Here is a 19,201-nt window from a genome sequence, read left to right on the forward strand (position 1 = left end):
TACAGATCGGAATAGTTCGGATACTGCCGAGCTATTTTAAACGAAAACAATTAATGTTTTTAATTTAATTGTTTAGTAACTTTGCGAATACCAACTTTTTCAAAAGTCATTAAATACGGAAAATACTTAGAGAGGCGAATACAAATATGTAGAACGATTTACATACGTTTCTAGGCCAAATGTATATCATAGAAAAATGATTTAATAAATTCGTATTTGGCAAACTAATCAACGTCTCTCGATTTTATACCGCAAAAAGATGAAATATTGTAACTACCATGAATTCCGTTGTGATATATACAACAAGTCACAGACCATGCAACGTTTTAACAACTGAATTACCGTTATCATTTATAACCATGTACGCAATACTATCTTTTTTGCGAGGATTGAACTTATTAGCACAATATATCGATGCTGAAGTAAGTTTGTGATGTTTTGATTGCAAATATTCGAGTTTTTCAGCTTCGATAGCTGAATCGTAACATACTGGTATACTAATTTTCGTCTGGAAACGCATAAAAAATATAACAATACAATTTATCAAAATTATACTGATTTTACTTAAAATTTGAAAGGTTCTATTTCGGAAAATAGTTGATTTCAATACCGAATCGCACAGAGCAAAATATTCGCCTTAGAAAAACTAATTTATATATCCTTCTGAATAAGACCTTTTAAAACAAAGGATTGAGGTTAGGCCTAGCTTCCCAAGCTTGTTATTATTGAAAGAAAAATAATAAAATTATCAAGGTATGTAATTATTTCTGTTATTTTATATAATTTAATAATAAAATAAATATAAAAAATACAAGGGTAAATGAAATAACATATAATGTAGAGGGATGCTACGGATTTCGCGTATTTAAGCATTTTCTGAGCAAAATGAAAGGAGTATCAGTAAGTGAATCGGTCATATTTTTAAAAATAATATGGTGAGGTATACCTTTATTTGCTTTTCGTAATGGAAATACATCTATCTTTATGGGAATTCTCGAAATTCTATTTATTTTGGATCATTTTTTTTAGAAAAAAAAAGGAAATTTGAACATTTTGATGCAATTTTTCACTAGAAATGGGTCTGGATTTTATTTGAAAAATAAATATATTTTGTTTTATTGCGGAAAATGCATCTTATCTTATACAGTTATGAATGGTATATGTCCTACTGAAATAGGCATACTCTTTATATCTTAAAGGAAGTTACAGGGAGAAAATCGTATCTATTTAAAAATCCTTAAAATCCGGAATATTAGGTCATCCGTACATATCTTTACCAACCATGGAAAAAAAACCTGGTGATATATGATTTTTATGAGCTTTCTGTGATCAGGATTTGCCTTATCAAAGAAAATAAACAAAATTCTTCCGAGGAAATCAGAGGGGACGGTCTACCGTAAAGCAACTGATTTTTAAACGTGCCATTTTGACATTAATTGTAAATTAGTCTGATAATTGATAAAACAAAGAATGTAGACCGGTAGTTTTAATGTCAACGTTTTTACTATTTCAGTTCTGATTAATTTTAATATCTTTGCTGTACGATCTATCCAGTCGGAAAATCGTTTACACTTGAGAAAACTCAGAATTTGCCGCGCATGAAAACACACAACGGAACACTGCCTCCGCAAATAGTGTGGATGCAAAGTAATGGGAATCTGAAATTGTTTATCAGGAAGTAAAATGTTTTAGAAATATTGCATGCATAGCATGAAAAAAACTGAAGTCCGCTATTCCGGGATCCAATCAATTGACCAGCTGTTACCTCAATAGCATATTAAAAAAGTATATGTTATCGTAACACAAATTAAAAGAAAAAAATCTGTCAAAATGTAAATATAAGGTATTAACGTGTGTCATTTAACATTTATATACAAAGTTGGTTCAGTTCACACACCTATCCAGTAAAACAACACTACATAACAATAATTCTTTAAGAGACTTGCTTAGGTATTATCTATCGCCTACAAATGTCTATTACCGGACCAAATTATTTACCGATATACCCTCCATGCACTGTGCCATATCATAACCATTTTAAGCATTGTGTAGTTATACCGCCAAGTGTCGAAAGGCTACGAATATTGATAAGACTATCAACAACAGACAGCTAAACAAAAAACGTAGCAGCAGACCTAAAGACAACCACTAGATAGCTTTTCAGTTTCCTATTGATAATACAGACATCTAAAAGTTTTTTTTTATTTTAATAACTAAAACTGATTCATTCAACCACAATGTAAGTTTTTCCCTCGCGGGCTAACTTTATGTCAGTAAAACAGGACACCCATTCAAGTCCAGACTGCATTCAATGACTCATAATGCAGATCATGATTATCATTGGAGTAATGGAAAATGGAAATATATAACGATAAGCACTCATCGACATTTAAAAATACACATTTATTAATATTTTAATATGTTTGATATAATATGTTAATGAATTAGAATATGTTAATGTTATGTAGCATTTCAGTTTAGTAATCGCCATATATTTAATCATTTTTATATCATATACACACAAGAATTTATCGGTGATAAAAATAGCAGTAATACCGTAAAATACAAGTGTCTAATTACGTTTTTTTAGTTCTACTGTATTTAGTATTATCTTTTATTTCTATTAATTTTTTTGGGATGATGTGTTAAACGCGAACAAACCCTCAAAATTATGTTTTCATTACTTATCGCCTACAAAACTCTGCTACCTGAAATATACTAAACGACTGACAATGGATATATTGTGCTTACATACGCCTATTTCCATTTTAAGTATTTTGTACAATAATTTTAATAACTACAAGTAAAAATATTACTGTCCCATAGTGAATCGTGGTATACCACCCTAAACCAACCAGATCTCTGGTGTCTGATCTCGTTTATTTTTCGGACTCCCTTAGATAGAGTGAAAACGCTAACAGTTTCATTTTGTCGTTATTGTTATGTTTTGTATCGTCTGTATATATTTTTCTTCGATTTAATGTTATAAATACTAATTTTATAATTCATTTGCTGATATTCAACTTACTCTTGTATTGAATTACCATTTAATTGCAAAGATTCAAATTACTCTTGTACTAAAATCACTTTATAATTAAAGGCGTACAACGTTCCACTTTCCTTCTAGTTTTATATATGTGTATGAGGAATTGCCATACAAGTCTCCACAATTTGCAATATGTTCATGTCATATGCTGTCGCTATATTGCACACCGGGGCTAATTCAATTGCTGCCTAAGCTACCAAACAACCATCGCTCACAGTTAGTTACGCATGACTCCTTTGCTATCAAATAATTAATCAATTAACACTGGTAGCCCTGTTCTGTTAATTTTCGTTCTTAAACTGTTATTTTAACCATATTCGTGATTTTCTAACTATTTATGTAGGTTATATCTGTTTTACTGTTATTATCAAAAATTTTAGTTATCTTAAACTAAAAGCATGTTATTATTTTCTAGCACACGTTTATACTTTTGCTGCTGTGTTATCTCTATCTTTGCATGCGTTTGTCTTTTTTAAATGATGTTAGATTTAGTGGCTGATGTTATTATTTATTTTGCATTGTTATTCATTTCATTTCACGTGTTAGTGTCAGCAATGATTGTTAATGATTTTGTTTCCCATGTTATTGTCAGAATGTTACGTGATTTTTTATGTGAAACTTTGTTAGCATCAACAGAACATGTGATTATTTACGTGACCACGTTACGAGTATCGTTGGAAACGTTATTTTTTTTTGAAAGCGTTATTTTTGTCGTGGAAATACCACTGCCTATTGTTCTCATTGACCCCCTACGGCGACAGCGCAGTGAGCCGGCGGGCGAGCTTCGCTAGTGTGTTGACCACTCACCCATAACGAGAGCACGGCTCCCAAGATATAGTCGACTGGCGGTATCGCTGTCACTGTATCGCTACCGTATCGCATGTGCTGTGCAACTGAGCATGGAATATATATAGTTTTCAGTTACTATATTTACAGTTCTTTTTCTCCAAAGTTTGCATTTACTGTATAACTTAATTGAAAATTCCTTACATATTAGGGTTGTGATGGAATCGGCAAGGACGTTTTAAATCCTTGGAATCGGTCATAGTTTAACTACACTGTACAAAGATTTGATGTTTTTTTAACATATTGTGTATTTCAAGTTTATTGATTATTACGTTGTAAATATAATATATAGATATGTTTCTGATAACGTACGTAATCTGTTTTGATTAACGAAATTGTGTACATTTCTTGAATGGGATTAACAAAATTATTTGTGCTGATTTATATATATCACAACATTATTTGAGACATATTTTGGAACAAATGCTATATATTCAAAATGAACATTACAAAATCTACTATACCGACGGTAATTCTATATGATATGTCGTATCATACAGGGAAGACACAAATAAATATCAAATGCACGTCCCTTGAATACAGTTACAATATGCATGATGCAAACTGACATGCATTTATTTAATTAAATACACTGTTTTGTACGTTTTGTCTACGTTATGAAAAGTGAAATATATATTCAAGTTCATGCTAAAATCACTGTCAAAACAAACTCCATTGTATCCGACTTGCTACCGCGCAGGGACATGTAACATGCGCAGCGATGAAAATTGCCCGCGGGTCAAGCAGTCGTGGTCTTTTATTTTTCGTCAAGTATTTGTTATTATCTTCGCTAGAAGGCCGCATTAATATGTATGTTACTGTTTGGAATTCGGCTTTGTTAACTAAGATTTCACAAAGATTATTGAAAAAACCGTAGTTTTCAGGCGATTGGGGATGATTGTTGTCATTTGTTACTAGTATCCGATTTTTCCTCTGACCCTATTGCTCATTTTTTTAAATTATTAAATAGCATTGTCATGAACTTTCGTTTTCTTATAAAATGTTAAGCAATGCGGGACGAAAGCGTAATTGTGAGAACCGCGATGAACAACGTAACCCTGTACAATTTCACCTGGATGCGGAGGCTGGTGGATAATTATGTATATTTAATGAGGGTAAAACTTTCGTGTAGATTTCTTACTTTTTTCAATGATTTATGCATTCTTTCTAAAGACTGTAGTAAAAAGTAACACATACTTGTATTCATCTTAGCGATTAACATTTTTCTACATATCTAATTCTCCCTCTCTCTTTCTTTCTTTCTTTCTCTCCCTCCCTCGCTGAGTGACAGGTCACAGCACTTACAGGTTCTCGCCATGTCTGCTAGTGTGATTATCCTGTTTAGACAGGAATTCACACTAGACCTATACATCGTGGAGAAGGTTAACGGAATCGTGATGCGCCCTGACTTACGAGGCTCGACTTACGGGGCGCTTATATTTCATTGTATTTAGGCGGCACTAGTAGGAGCACGAAGCGAGAAAATGGCCGACAATAATTGTATACACTTTATAGACAAAGATATTGAAAGGGAACATTAACATTGAAAGTTGCTAGTAGACGTAAAAAATATCTTTATGAGTTGCAAATTGGTTGAAATCTTAGCGAAGTACGGGATTAGCTGGGCGGCTGGTTACGTTATGTATAGTAATCTTCAGAATGTGCACACAGGTCATCTACAAGTATTTAAACCAGAGACTTAAAGGATTTGTGCAGTCAAAAATAATAATTTCAGTTTATGCTGGAAATGGCTTTATCAGACCGTGTAGAAATTTAAACCTCTCCGTGCCGCGCGCGACCGGAATAACCTGTAAACCGCCGATATCGAGGTCAAATTTTCTGACCACCCGATCATGCATATTTTCTAGCTCTAGACCGTGTGACGTCATAATAGTCCGTGGCTTATAGCTGTACTATAACTGATGTGCTATCACTTACATCGACGGTCACAGGAAAAGCCGATCAAAGATTTTTTTTATGATTACTTTTGAGTGAAGTTAATCGTACAATAACGTTGGCTCTAATATAAATAACTAAAAGAGTGAAATTCGATGTTTCAAATACTCTAATTTATGCTCTAATAGCAGGTATCTTCGTGTAATTATGAAAGAAAATCCACACAGAAATAAAAGTTTCAGATTTTTTGTCGAGGAGTTCAGCAACGAATAAGCTTTAATTAGATAACATTTTCCTGTAGTCTGTATCTTTGATACATTGTGAATTGCAAAGTTTGTGACTGTAAAATGAAATTTTACGTTACAATTTAAGAAATCCTTGATTAGAGCATCAAGGATATGATGCTTGACATACGTACACACCGATGTTTGATCATTACAAACATTGTGTTGTGTGTTGCTAACCGAATAAATCGAGATACATTTATTGCAATACCGTAAAACGTTTCAACATGTGGTAGAAAGAATTTACTTTTGATATTATAAAAGATCATATAATTGAGATATTAAGCAAAACAAACTATTTTTTCAGACCGTGCGGTCGCTTTCAATTTTTAATCGATATACGAGTAGATACACCGATATTATAGATATATAATTAGCCATGCCTTTGGTTTGATGGTTATGTAATACCTTGACCAGGATGTTGTTTACCTGTACACGCCGCCATTCATCGAACTCACCTGCAATTACCTGGCCGCGGGCAATTTGCTATTCGGTGGACTATATCGGGTATTTGCTATTGTCTTACTGTCAATCAGGTTAGGACATCCGTTAATTGGATTGTGATTTGAATTATGGAAACCCCGTACATCTATGCTCTAGGTTTTTTATTGTCACCTCCATTTTTAAAATGAAGATGTAAAAGCAAATGGATATAAAATATACCTGATCATACCTAGGAACATATATTACATACACATACATATATGTCGTACACAGGTAAAACAAAAATGGAAAGTGACCTATTCAGAAACAAAAATGGTTCTAAGAACTATTTCAACTAAAGGTTTAACCTAAAATTATTCCAGTCTAGTACTGTAATTACGGAATCGTCGCATATAGCAATCTTCCGTAATTTCTAAGGTATTAGTAAAAATTCTAAGAATGTATTTCCACAGTTTCGAATCTAAATGTACATGCATAGTCATACAAAAAGGGTTACAATTTTCAGTTTAAACATTATTTACACACATTCAAAAATATACTTATCTTATTTACGATTAGATATAATCAGTCCAATTTGATAGCGATATCAAAATGATGTTCGGATCAGTCTGGACTGAGATTTAGATAGCTATGATGTGAATTTCAGTGTAATAAAAAAACAGTATAACGTAACACTATCTTTTTACGAGTAAAATCCCAAAATTTAGCATGAATATATCTAGAATCCGTGTTTTTATTTCAAACTTCTGCCATAACGATGCAAACACGGCACAGTTTTGAGTAAAAATAAAATGTGGACGGTTATCAGTTATGTGATATTGGAGTAACAGTACCGAACTTATACCGAAAATTATATGTATATCTATATTGTTGCCTTTGAAACTTTATCCATAACGTTTACTAAAAAGCAGAAATACATCAATGGTATTTCTGATATATGTTCCTAAATTACAGTTTAAATGTAGATTTTATAAATTTATTATTTCAAAATTATACTAAATCCTTAAAATAGTATATTCATTGTCGACCGTTTTGTATATCATACCGAGATTTAATAGTATGATATATGAACATTTATCGTATCATCCAAAAAGTAACCACATAAAGTGTTCAAATGAAAATTGAAATTACCTGTATACAGGGATTATAAATAGATATAATATCTTGTACCTTTTTAAAAATATACTAAGTGATATTTAGATAAGTATATTTAGTGTGATAATGTTGTAACCCTTCTTGTATGACTATGCATGTACATTTAGATTCGAAACTGTGAAAATACATTCTTAGAATTTTTACTAATACCTTAGAAATTACGGAAGATTGCTATATGCGACGATTCCGTAATTACAGTACTAGACTGGAATAATTTTAGGTTAAACCTTTAGTTGAAATAGTTCTTAGAACCATTTTTGTTTCTGAATAAGTCACTTTCCATTTTTGTTTTACCTGTGTACGACATATATATATGTGTATGTAATATATATTCCTAGGTATGATCAGGTATATTTTATTTCCATTTGCTTTTACATCTTCATTTTAAAAATGGAGGTGACAATAAAAAACCTAGAGCATAGATGTACGGGGTTTCCATAATTCAAATCACAATCCAATTAACGGATGTCCTAACCTGATTGACAGTAAGACAATTGCAAATACCCGACATAGTCCACCGAATAGCAAATTGCCCGTGGCCAGGTAATTGCAGGTTAGTTCGATGAATGGCGGCGTGTACAGGTAAACAACATCCTGGTCAAGGTATTACATAACCATCAAACCAAAGGCATGGCTAATCATATATCTATAATATCGGTGTATCTACTCGTATATCGATTAAAAATTGAAAGCGACCGCACGGTCTGAAAAAAATAGTTTGTTTTGCTTAATATCTCAATTATATGATCTTTTATAATATCAAAAGTAAATTCTTTCTACCACATGTTGAAACGTTCTACGGTATTACAATAAATGTATCTCGATTTATTCGGTTAGCAACACACAACACAATGTTTGTAATGATCAAACATCGGTGTGTACGTAATCAAGGATTTCTTAAATTGTAACGTAAAATTTCATTTTACAGTCACAAACTTTGCAATTCACAATGTATCAAAGATACAGACTACAGGAAAATGTTATCTTATTAAAGCTAATTAGTTGCTGAACTCATCGACAAAAAATGTGAAACTTTTATTTCTGTGTGGATTTTCTTTCATAATTACACGAAGATACCTGCTATTAGAGCATAAATTAGAGTATTTGAAACATCGAATTTCACTCTTTTAGTTATTTATATTAGAGCCAACGTTATTGTACGATTAACTTCACTCAAAAGTAATCATAAAAAAAATCTTTGATCGGCTTTTCCTGTGACCGTCGATGTAAGTGATAGCACATCAGTTATAGTACAGCTATAAGCCACGGACTATTATGACGTCACACGGTTTAGAGCTAGAAAATATGCATGATCGGGTGGTCAGAAAATTTGACCTCGATATCGGCGGTTTACAGGTTATTCCGGTCGCGCGCGGCGCGGAGAGGTTTAAATTTCTACACGGTCTGATAAAGCCATTTCCATCATAAACTGAAATTATTATTTTTGACTGCACAAATCCGTTAAGTCTCTGGTTTAAATACTTGTAGATGACTTGTGTGCACATTCTGAAGATTACTATACATAACGTAACCACCCGCCCAGCCAATCCCGTACTTCGCTAAGATTTCAACCAATTTGCAACTCATAAAGAGATTATTTTTACGTCTACTAGCAACTTTCAATGTTAATGTTCCCTTTCAATATCTTTGTCTATAAAGTGTATATAATTATTGTCGGCCATTTTCTCGCTTCGTGCTCCTACTTGTGCCGCCTAAATACAATGAAATATAAGTGCCCCGTAAGTCGAGCCTCGTAAGTCAGGGCGCATCACGATTCCGTTAACCTTCTCCACCGTGTATAGGTCTAGTGTGAATTCCTGTCTAAACAGGATAATCACACTAGCAGACATGGCGAGAACCTGTAAGTGCTGTGACCTGTCACTCAGCGAGGGAGGGAGACAAAGAAAGAAAGAAAGAGAAAGGGAGAATTAAATATGTGGAAAAATGTTAATCGCTAAGATGAATACAAGTATGTGTTACTTTTTACTACAGTCTTTAGAAAGAATGCATAAATCATTGAAAAAAAGTAAGAAATCTACACGAAAGTTTTACCCTCATTAAATATACATAATAATCCACCAGCCTCCGCATCCAGGTGAAATTGTACAGGGTTACGTTGTTCATCGCGGTTCTCAAACTTACGCTTTCGTCCCGCATTGCTTAACATTTTATAAGAAAACGAAAGTTCATGACAATGCTATTTAATAATTTAAAAAAATCAGAGGAACGTAGCAACAATCCCCAATCGCTGAAAATACGTTTTTGAAAATCACAGGTAGGTGTGTCGAGCGCCGTATGCAAGCATTGATAGTGATGAGCTGCGCTGCCTCGCATAGGGTCGATTACGTCACGCACCAAATAAGTCTCGTTACCACAATACATGTCCTGACACCGAAATGCGGATATCTAGGTGTCCGGCAACTAATGACTCCGAGTGTCTTGAAAGGAGAACACACCTCATTTTATCGTGACACAAATTCTTTGATAGTAGAGTATAGTTTTCCTTTAGCTAGATGACTCTATGTCATGGTACCATTTTTCAAAAACCTTTGTTGAAGTTAAAAGTTAATGGCTTAAGTTAACAAGCCGATTCCAAACAGTACATAAAAATTAATGGTAACGGCCTTCTAGCGTAGATAATAATACTTGACGAAAATAAAAGATCCACGACTGCTTGACCCGCGGGCCATTTTCACGGGTCGCTGCGCATGTTACATGTCCCTGCGCGGTAGCAAGTCGGATACAATGGAGTTTGTTTTGACAGTGATTTTAGCATGAACTTGAATATATATTTCACTTTTCATAACGTAGACAAAACGTACAATATAGTGTATTTAATTAAATAAATGCATGTCAGTTTGCATCATGCATATTGTAACTGTATTCAAGGGACGTGCATTTGATATTTATTTGTGTCTTCCCTGTACGATACGACATATCAAATAGAATTACCTTCGGTATAGTAGATTTTGTAATGTTCATTTTGAATATATAGCACTTGTTCCAAAATATGCCTCAAATAATGTTGTGATATATATAAATCAGCCATTCAATAAATGTACACAATTTCGTTAATCAAAACGGATTCCACAATATGCATAACTTCGACAAATAATTTTGTTAATCAGCCATTCAAGAAATGTACACAATTTTGTTAATCAAAACAGATTACGTACGTTATCAGAAACATATCTATATATTATATTTATAACGTAATAATCAATAAACTTGAAATACACAATATGTTAAAAAATATCAAATCTTTGTACAGTGTAGTTAAACTATGACAGTTTCCAAGGATTTAAACGTCTTTGCCGATTCCATCACAACCCTAATATGTAAGGAATTTTCAATAAAGTTATACAGTTGTAGCGGGATTGGACTGGGTCGATCATCGGTGACCAGGTAGCTCAGTCGGTAGAGCACTCGGCTAGTATTTCTGAGGGTCCCGGGTTCGAATCCCGGTCTGGCCGCTACATTTTCTCCTCTCCTGTTACAGAATTGGCGCCCAACTAAATAACCCACGGTGGCGGTGTTTGGAAGGGTCTCGTATGTCTTCGAGGGCAAAGACTTCGAGAAAGGAGGGAGGAGTGTAGCGGGATTGGACGGGGTCGATCACCTGTGACCAGGTAGCTCAGTCGGTAGAGCACTCGCGATCGGCTAGTATTCGGAGGGTCCCGGGTTTGAATCCCGGTCTGGCCGCTACATTTTCTCCTCTCCTGTTACAGAATTGGCGCCCAACTAAATAACCCACGGTGGTGGTGTTTGGAAGGGTCTCGTGTGTCTTCGAGGGCGAAGACTTCGAGAAAGGAGGGAGGAGTGTAGCGGGATTGGACTGGGTCGATCATCGGTGACCAGGTAGCTCAGTCGGTAGAGCACTCGGCTAGTATTCTGAGGGTCCCGGGTTCGAATCCCGGTCTGGCCGCTACATTTTCTCCTCTCCTGTTACACAGTGAATGCAAACTTTGGAGAAAAAGAACTGTAAATATAGTAACTGAAAACTATATATATTCCATGCTCAGTTGCACAGCACATGCGATACGGTAGCGATACAGTGACAGCGATACCGCCAGTCGACTATATCTTGGGAGCCGTGCTCTCGTTATGGGTGAGTGGTCAACACACTAGCGAAGCTCGCCCGCCGGCTCACTGCGCTGTCGCCGTAGGGGGTCAATGAGAACAATAGGCAGTGGTATTTCCACGACAAAAATAACGCTTTCAAAAAAAATAACGTTTCCAACGATACTCGTAACGTGGTCACGTAAATAATCACATGTTCTGTTGATGCTAACAAAGTTTCACAATAAAAATCACGTAACATTCTGGCAATAACATGGGAAACAAAATCATTAACAATCATTGCTGACACTAACACGTGAAAGGAAATGAATAACAATGCAAAATAAATAATAACATCAGCCACTAAATCTAACATCATTTAAAAAAGACAAACGCATGCAAAGATAGAGATAACACAGCAGCAAAAGTGTAACGTGTGCTAGAAAATAATAACATGCTTTTAGTTTAAGATAACTAAAATTTTGATAATAACAGTAAAACAGATATAACCAACATAAATAGTTAGAAAATCACGAATATGGTTAAAATAACAGTTTAAGAACGAAAATTAACAGAACAGGGCTACCAGTGTAAGTGATATTGGTAATAAAAGGGGTAGAAACATCGTGGCATTAGAAAGCATTGAAGTGACTCCGGATACGATATCGCCTACAAACTAAAACTGGATATATTTACCGTCCAATAAATAATACTTATTTGGGTTTACATGACCGTTAAAAAGTTTATTGTAAATAACAATACATTCTTATTTATATATCTTCTGATTGGTTCCAGAAGTGTTATGTTGAGCCCCAGTATAATGTCTTATGTCGACATACCTAACCTGTAACACAGACTGACTACATTGAGCATGTTATGCATTGCACCTGTTCAATTAAAGGGACGGACTGGTAAATTGATAACAATCGACGCCATTTAAACTTGTCTACCCTGCACTGAGGTGTTAAAGCGAATAGTCTACCTGTAATCTAGCCTGCCTACTCTATCGCACACGACATCGTCATGGTTATATCACACACGTCTTATCAAAGAGACGGGGAAATATAATGATAGACACTCAAGGGCATTTAATCTGTGTAATACGAAAAATAATCACCGCTTCAGGTTTAAAAACAATGCCATGTATACCGCATTAGTGCGAATATATGTATATACATACTTAGAGAGATGAAATATGGTTTATATATATACCTATATATAGCAGCAGAACAGAGGAGAGAGAAAATATATGGTTTATATACAGATGCATTTTGTATAAAGACTAAGGAAGAAAAAAATAGGGATGTTCACAGATTTAGGAATAACATATATGGTTTGTATCTATACTTCAAATGCATTATATGTCTCTATACAAACTATATAGACATACTGATCTAGGGAGAAACAATATGGTTTTCATGCTGACTTAGGGACAAACTATTTAGGTAATAAACAGTTACCAAATTGTAGTATATAGTCAATATGAATACAATTTGGGTGACAGATAAATTGAATGTCGCCCGCTAGGGCGACATGATTATCGTGCAACATGATTACCCAAATTGTATTCATATTGACTATATACTACAACTTGGTAAGTGTTTATTGCTTATATTTACATTCAACTATTTTTGAAGAAACATCGCTTATAATGCGTTTAAATTAGCCGCTCGTCACATCGCTGACGTCAGCAGGTACAAATACCGGAACAGCGGATATTTTCCAGATATATTATAGCTCCTCATGGTATCATAAATAAAGTAATCAAAGATACATTTTATACCACATCAAACTTTATTTTAGCAAAATTACCTAAAAATCTACAAAATAACATACACTTTCAAAATATAGGTGACATTTGATATCGCGCAATGTAGATACCCTACAATAGGAGTGATGTGGTTCCGAATCAGCTTTGGGGAAGGACGCTGCTAAGGTGATTTATCTGATGATGGAATTATATTCCGCGAGAGACAATGTGGACAAAGTGATTTATTTAAACCACATGTTTGGTTTTTTTTTGTGCCACTAGAAAGGCCAGATGCAATCTTATTTAAATCTGACTTTTCTATGATAGTTTTGTAGGATATTGAGTGTGTCTGGTTTCGTTTTTATGAATTCATTATGTTTCTATCAGTCTGCCAGATATCTGTCGATATTAATAAAATAGTTATTGTGATAAAGCTGGTTCTCATTACCTCTGTCGTCGTAGCCTAGCTTCGGCATTATACCATGCCGAGCGCCTCCCCAGGACGTTCGCAGTGATGCAGAGTCTAATGTACTCATTAAGGGTTATTCCCCTTTAATCATCAAATTCCCAACACTACAATTAAATTTCTGTTTCGGAAGGCACATGTAATACAGTCACTCCGGAATCACTGTTGCTGAGTAATTTTTTATGCTGTGTAAAGCTCAAACGATGTGATTGTTCTCAAATTCATCCATCAATTTAAGCTGAGTTTTATCTCGAAATTACACGGTGTAGTTCTACTTCAAACAGTCAAAAGCTTACCAGGTACCTTGAAAAACTCTCAACTCAAGCCCAATGCTGTATTTTTCCTGGTGTTTTCCAATCAAAATAGACTACTTTTTAATTTCCTTCGGTGTTCCGGACACAGTAGGCCAAGCAGACGACGTTCTAAGACACTGGACGATGTTTTTATGACGTTTTAATTTGGTATTTGGAAAGCGTCCAAATATGAATTAGACCATTTTAAATGTTTTCGTATTGATTTTCATTTTAATTTCATTAATGCAAACATTTTGAATTTAAAGTTTAATTATTTCGAATACAAATCCTATGTGATGATAGGCTACTGGCTTTGTTTATTGTTTAATGGCGGACATGTTTGTTTACTTTGTTTGTATTCCTACACAGAGACCTCATCACTGTAAATTGCAGACATACTCTCATATACTACAATTTGGTATACTAGCGATATATAGGCGAATGCAACATGGAATGTAAATACATGTATGTAATTTTATATATTGACTTAGGGAGAAACTATATGATACATAGAAAAATGTATTTGTTCTGACATTATACATTCATAATCATGTAAAAGACGGCCATTAGGAATTGTTTTTCAATATTAATTAAGTTTACATCGGAATTGCAGCGTTTGATGGGAGAATATTTCAAGCATCAACGACTCTCTGTGTAAATGAGTGCTTTCGACAAAATTGAGAGACCTGATATTTGCTTGGTGGTTAATGTAGAATGTTTTCGATTGGTGTTACATGTTTTTGCAAGGACAACAGGCCTAAACAGCATGTTCAATATCAGGCCTATGTAATACCGGTTATAAAAGTTCGAAACTATGCTGGTCTATATATTCCATAGTCCTCCGTAATACTCCCATGACTAAATATTTGCTTTGTAGACCTTTTTACAGATATGTTTATCAAAGAAAGTTTAGCATCTATGGTAACTCCAATATCCTTCTAGGTCCACAAGTCCACAAATTTAGAATTTTATTTTCGTCTGTATCTATATTTTGATATCCCAATCTCATCATTTTACATTTGTCTCGGTGGAAGTAAAGTTGCCAAATATTTGCCATTGACTTAATGGAAATACACATTGTTTACAATCCTCTTCATTCTTAATTCCTTTTAAAGCATTGAATTTCCCAGTATCTCTTTAAATTTTGACCATTGTTGTTCCACCTTCAGGAAACTTCGAGATGTTGTCAGTGACCTTCGAGGTGTTATCAGGGACCTTCGTGGTGTCGTCATGGATCTATTGTGGTATTTTAAGAGACAACTGATGTGTTGTTAGGGACTCCCCAGGTGTCTTCAGATAACTCCGACGTATTGTAAGATACATCGTGTATGTTGTCAAAGACATCTTAGGTATTCTCAGGGACCTGAGAGGTGTTACCAGAGACCGTCAGGGTGATGATATAAATTTGCGAGATGTGTCAAAGACTTCCGAGGTGTTGGGAAATACCTCCGAGGTGTCGTCAAAGACAACCAAGTGTTGTCAGATACCACAGATGTGTTGTCAAACACCGCAGAGTTGTTGTCAGATACCTCTGTGGTGTTAAGACATTGTGTCTAGCTGCGTTGTGGTTTCTGTGTTTAGGTTACGAATCACTTCTGAAATTGTTCAAACTTCATTAATTTGACCTTTTAAGTCATTGTCACATCCTGCAGTTATACAGAGTATATTTATTGACGTTCTTAATTACATTTTTTTGATTACATCGTGTTATTATGGACACGAATGGCGTCATCAGGGTTTTTGTGTGATGTTATCAGTAACATCCTGTGTCATGTATTCGAGGATGGTGTTATATAATAAAACTTGCTGGTGTTATAAGGTATATTTCATAATGTTATAGATGACAACTCGCTGGTGTTTACAGGTATATCTCATAATGTAATAGGAAACAACTCGCTGGTGTTATAAGGTATATATCATGATGTTATATAATACAACTCGCTGGTGCTATAAGATATATTCCATTGTGTCAGGGTGGTTATGGTGTCAGTTGATATGTTATGTCGAACGGACGTTGTTAGTATCATATGTAGATATCAGGGAATTATGATTCTGCAAAGGAAATGACCAAATGATCAAAAATGCATTTGTTTTATTTACTATTTACATTAGTAATTAATTTACATTATGCTTCCGATATGTTTGATATCAAATGACGACAGGACAAACTTATGATAACAACCTTTTCCCAAGTCACATTGTCAATTATGTTATTTAGATATAGCGTGTGACAAAACATCAAGTGCAGTAATACACATACAAATTCACAGTTACAACCGGTATATTTAGCCATACGAAAATATTATCATGAATCAGACTCACATACAATGCACATACTCATTAACAGAGCACACAACAGATTAAACACCTTTAACATTATCAGTCCTGATATATATTTTCGCAAAAGGTAAAAAAGACGGTTTAGATAAATCTACGAGAACAGATATCAATTCAAGCGTTATAAAAGCATGTTATATACGTCATAATTATATATTATTATTATATTTGTCATAAGACCAACAGAGTAGTTGGTGAACATTGAAGGGTTGCTGCCTACATACGAATCTGTAGACGAAGACACCTCTGAGTAATTTTCTAAAACTTCCATTGTACTTTTTTTGACTGACTTTGACATTTCAAATAAAAACCGATGTTTTAATACAATGATGTTTCAGTTCAACCCCGTGTGGTCATTAGATCTGTACCGAATACTTTCCTAATAGGAGATATCAATATTACACAGATTTGGTCCATGTGCACACTTCTTTAGCATATATAACACTGAAAAAATATATAAATGATAAAATAACAAGAATTAATTTAAAGGAATATTTTCGCTATATTACATACTGATCAATAAAAGATAATAATTGCATAGAAAATCACTGATAAAAACTGTTCATTGCATACATGTAGCTGCGACAACATGACGATGCATGTTAAGCTATGTTGAAAATACAGCAAGACATTTACAAATAATTACAAGTAGATACAAATTTCAAAACATAACAATGGTATAATTATCATCATCATCATTAGGTTATTTACGTTTCATTAAATCACTCTAGGTAGAACAGATTGAAATAGGTCCTGTTTATAAACACCTTCTTACATAAAGGTTATATAGCCCGATTTAACATAAAAGAAAAACAAATACAAAAACGATGCCAGTCATGGATTCAAACTTAACGTCTATAACAGATAGGTGATCGAAATGACACATGCGTTTTAATATACTGAATCCATTGATACATATATGATCTACAACTCTGGTAAACATAGTCTTATCGTTTCACTTATATGTCCTTTTCACGGCACAATCGTTGCTACATGTTTTCAGGTTTGTGACGTTAGCATACAGGAAATCAGTGTTGTCTCCATATTGTCTAAACACTGCTTCTCCGGGGATCCATTGTAATGCGTTCTGTATATGTCCGTTTGAAAAGTTCTGAAAGTTCACTGGTTCACGAAAATTTTCATCCGATGTAGATAAGACTTAATTATAATGCATGACGATATGACAAAATTGATGTATCCGTAATGAGAAACACAACATATGTCTTTTGCATTAAATATCCCGTGCGTGCTTGAATGTCACCATACTATTATTATTGCCGCTCTTATCTGGTTCCCTACAGAAGACAAAGGAACGCATTATCAGTAGCTGATTGTGATAGTGAAAACTATGTTAAGATAATAATCAAATAGTTAACAGGAAACGCATTTTATGTTCGTTAAGTTGAAATTCTATTAGAACTACAATTTCATATTTGTTCAAGTTCTATCTAAACTGAACCAATTAAATAAATGGATTAAATGGAATTAAATATTATGAAAAGGTCTCAAACATTGGATAAAATGAATAAATGGTACTACTAGTAAATCAAACGTGATACGATACCTTTGTGGTGATAAAAGCTGTGATCAGAGACTCTGTGTCCATGTTGCATTCCTGCATCGCCAGTAAAATCATGTTCCTTGTTGGCGGAGGCTGGGTCTCGGTAATGAACGTTTCCAACAAGGCTTTAATCTTGTCATGAGTCGGCCTGCTTCTATACTGGTCGTCAAAATTGTCTACATCTTCTGGCTGGAAACCAAGCTCAAGGAACATGTTGAAGTAGGTTTTAACGTCTATATACCTCGCAATGATTTGGACATCATGTACAGAGAGTGTTTCCTGTAGCCACACCACCGGCAATCGCTCATCTGATATTATATTGAAAAGGTGATGACTTAAAGAACCAATAGTTTCTTTATTTTTGACGTCCTTTGCGGATATTGAAATTCATCATCTAGTTAGGAAAGATGAAATTCTTAACAATAATCACACAATGTGTGGCCTATTTGTTCATTAGACATCCCTACCTTTATAGATAAAATCCTCCTTGGAGTCAGTTATTCCAAATAGTTTCCCTGGGTCCATTCCGTTTTGTAACATTGCCACAGCTACTGTCTTGAACTTGCTATCTACTCTCATTTTGGAAAGTTGAAGGAAAACCTTTGTTATCCGAGATCTAAATGCGAGGTGTCGATGCTCTTCCATCTCCTGTTGAAGTAGTTCACTAGGACAGCCAAGGCCGACAAAGAATGTCTGATATCCACTGCCGATATATTTGGAAACCCTGTCAATTTCTTTGTACGATAATTTCCTCTCAGGCAATTCATGACTCATATCTGTAATTACAGTTAATTTTAATTATTAAACTATTTCATAGGCAAGGAATAACGTTCTTCCTACATTAAAGTAATTTGATTCAGTTTTTATTTATCAAATACACTAATGTCTTGTTTGTTTGATTTAATGTAACATTTTGATATTTTATACTTTTTAATCTGCTAAAGTTACAAAAAGGGTGGAATAAAAAGGGTTGAGAAACTAACACTACAAGTGACATTTTCAACAGAATTGTACAGCAAATTATCAGAATTGTATGCTTAGGTTTCACTGATTAATTGACTCAC

The 19,201-nt window shown here is 34.4% G+C and overlaps 1 protein-coding gene across 1 annotated transcript; it reads right to left on the minus strand.

Annotated features, from left to right (window-relative positions):
• Nucleotides 1–16,331: 16,331 nt before the first annotated feature.
• Nucleotides 16,332–18,911, minus strand: LOC138312714 (uncharacterized). The gene is made up of 3 exons (XM_069253492.1): nucleotides 18,605–18,911; nucleotides 18,141–18,445; nucleotides 16,332–17,871 (listed from the first exon to the last, which is right to left on the minus strand). Exons 1-3 carry the CDS (start codon nucleotides 18,909–18,911, stop codon nucleotides 17,860–17,862), a joined length of 624 nt encoding a protein of 207 aa, XP_069109593.1. The 3' UTR covers nucleotides 16,332–17,859.
• Between the last annotated feature and the right edge of the window lie 290 nt (nucleotides 18,912–19,201).

The sequence above is a fragment of the Argopecten irradians genome, unplaced genomic scaffold, assembly GCF_041381155.1.
Source record: "Argopecten irradians isolate NY unplaced genomic scaffold, Ai_NY scaffold_0434, whole genome shotgun sequence".
Classification (NCBI taxonomy): domain Eukaryota; kingdom Metazoa; phylum Mollusca; class Bivalvia; order Pectinida; family Pectinidae; genus Argopecten; species Argopecten irradians.

What these genes read in the sequence shown, in the direction of transcription:
- LOC138312714 (XM_069253492.1), bottom strand. Translation starts at nt 18,911, where the DNA reads ATGAGTCATGAATTGCCTGAGAGGAAATTATCGTACAAAGAAATTGAC. An exon ending in GGAGGATTTTATCTATAAAG is followed by an intron (nt 18,446 to 18,604) that starts GTAGGGATGTCT and finishes ATATAATATCAG; the next exon opens with ATGAGCGATTGCCGGTGGTG.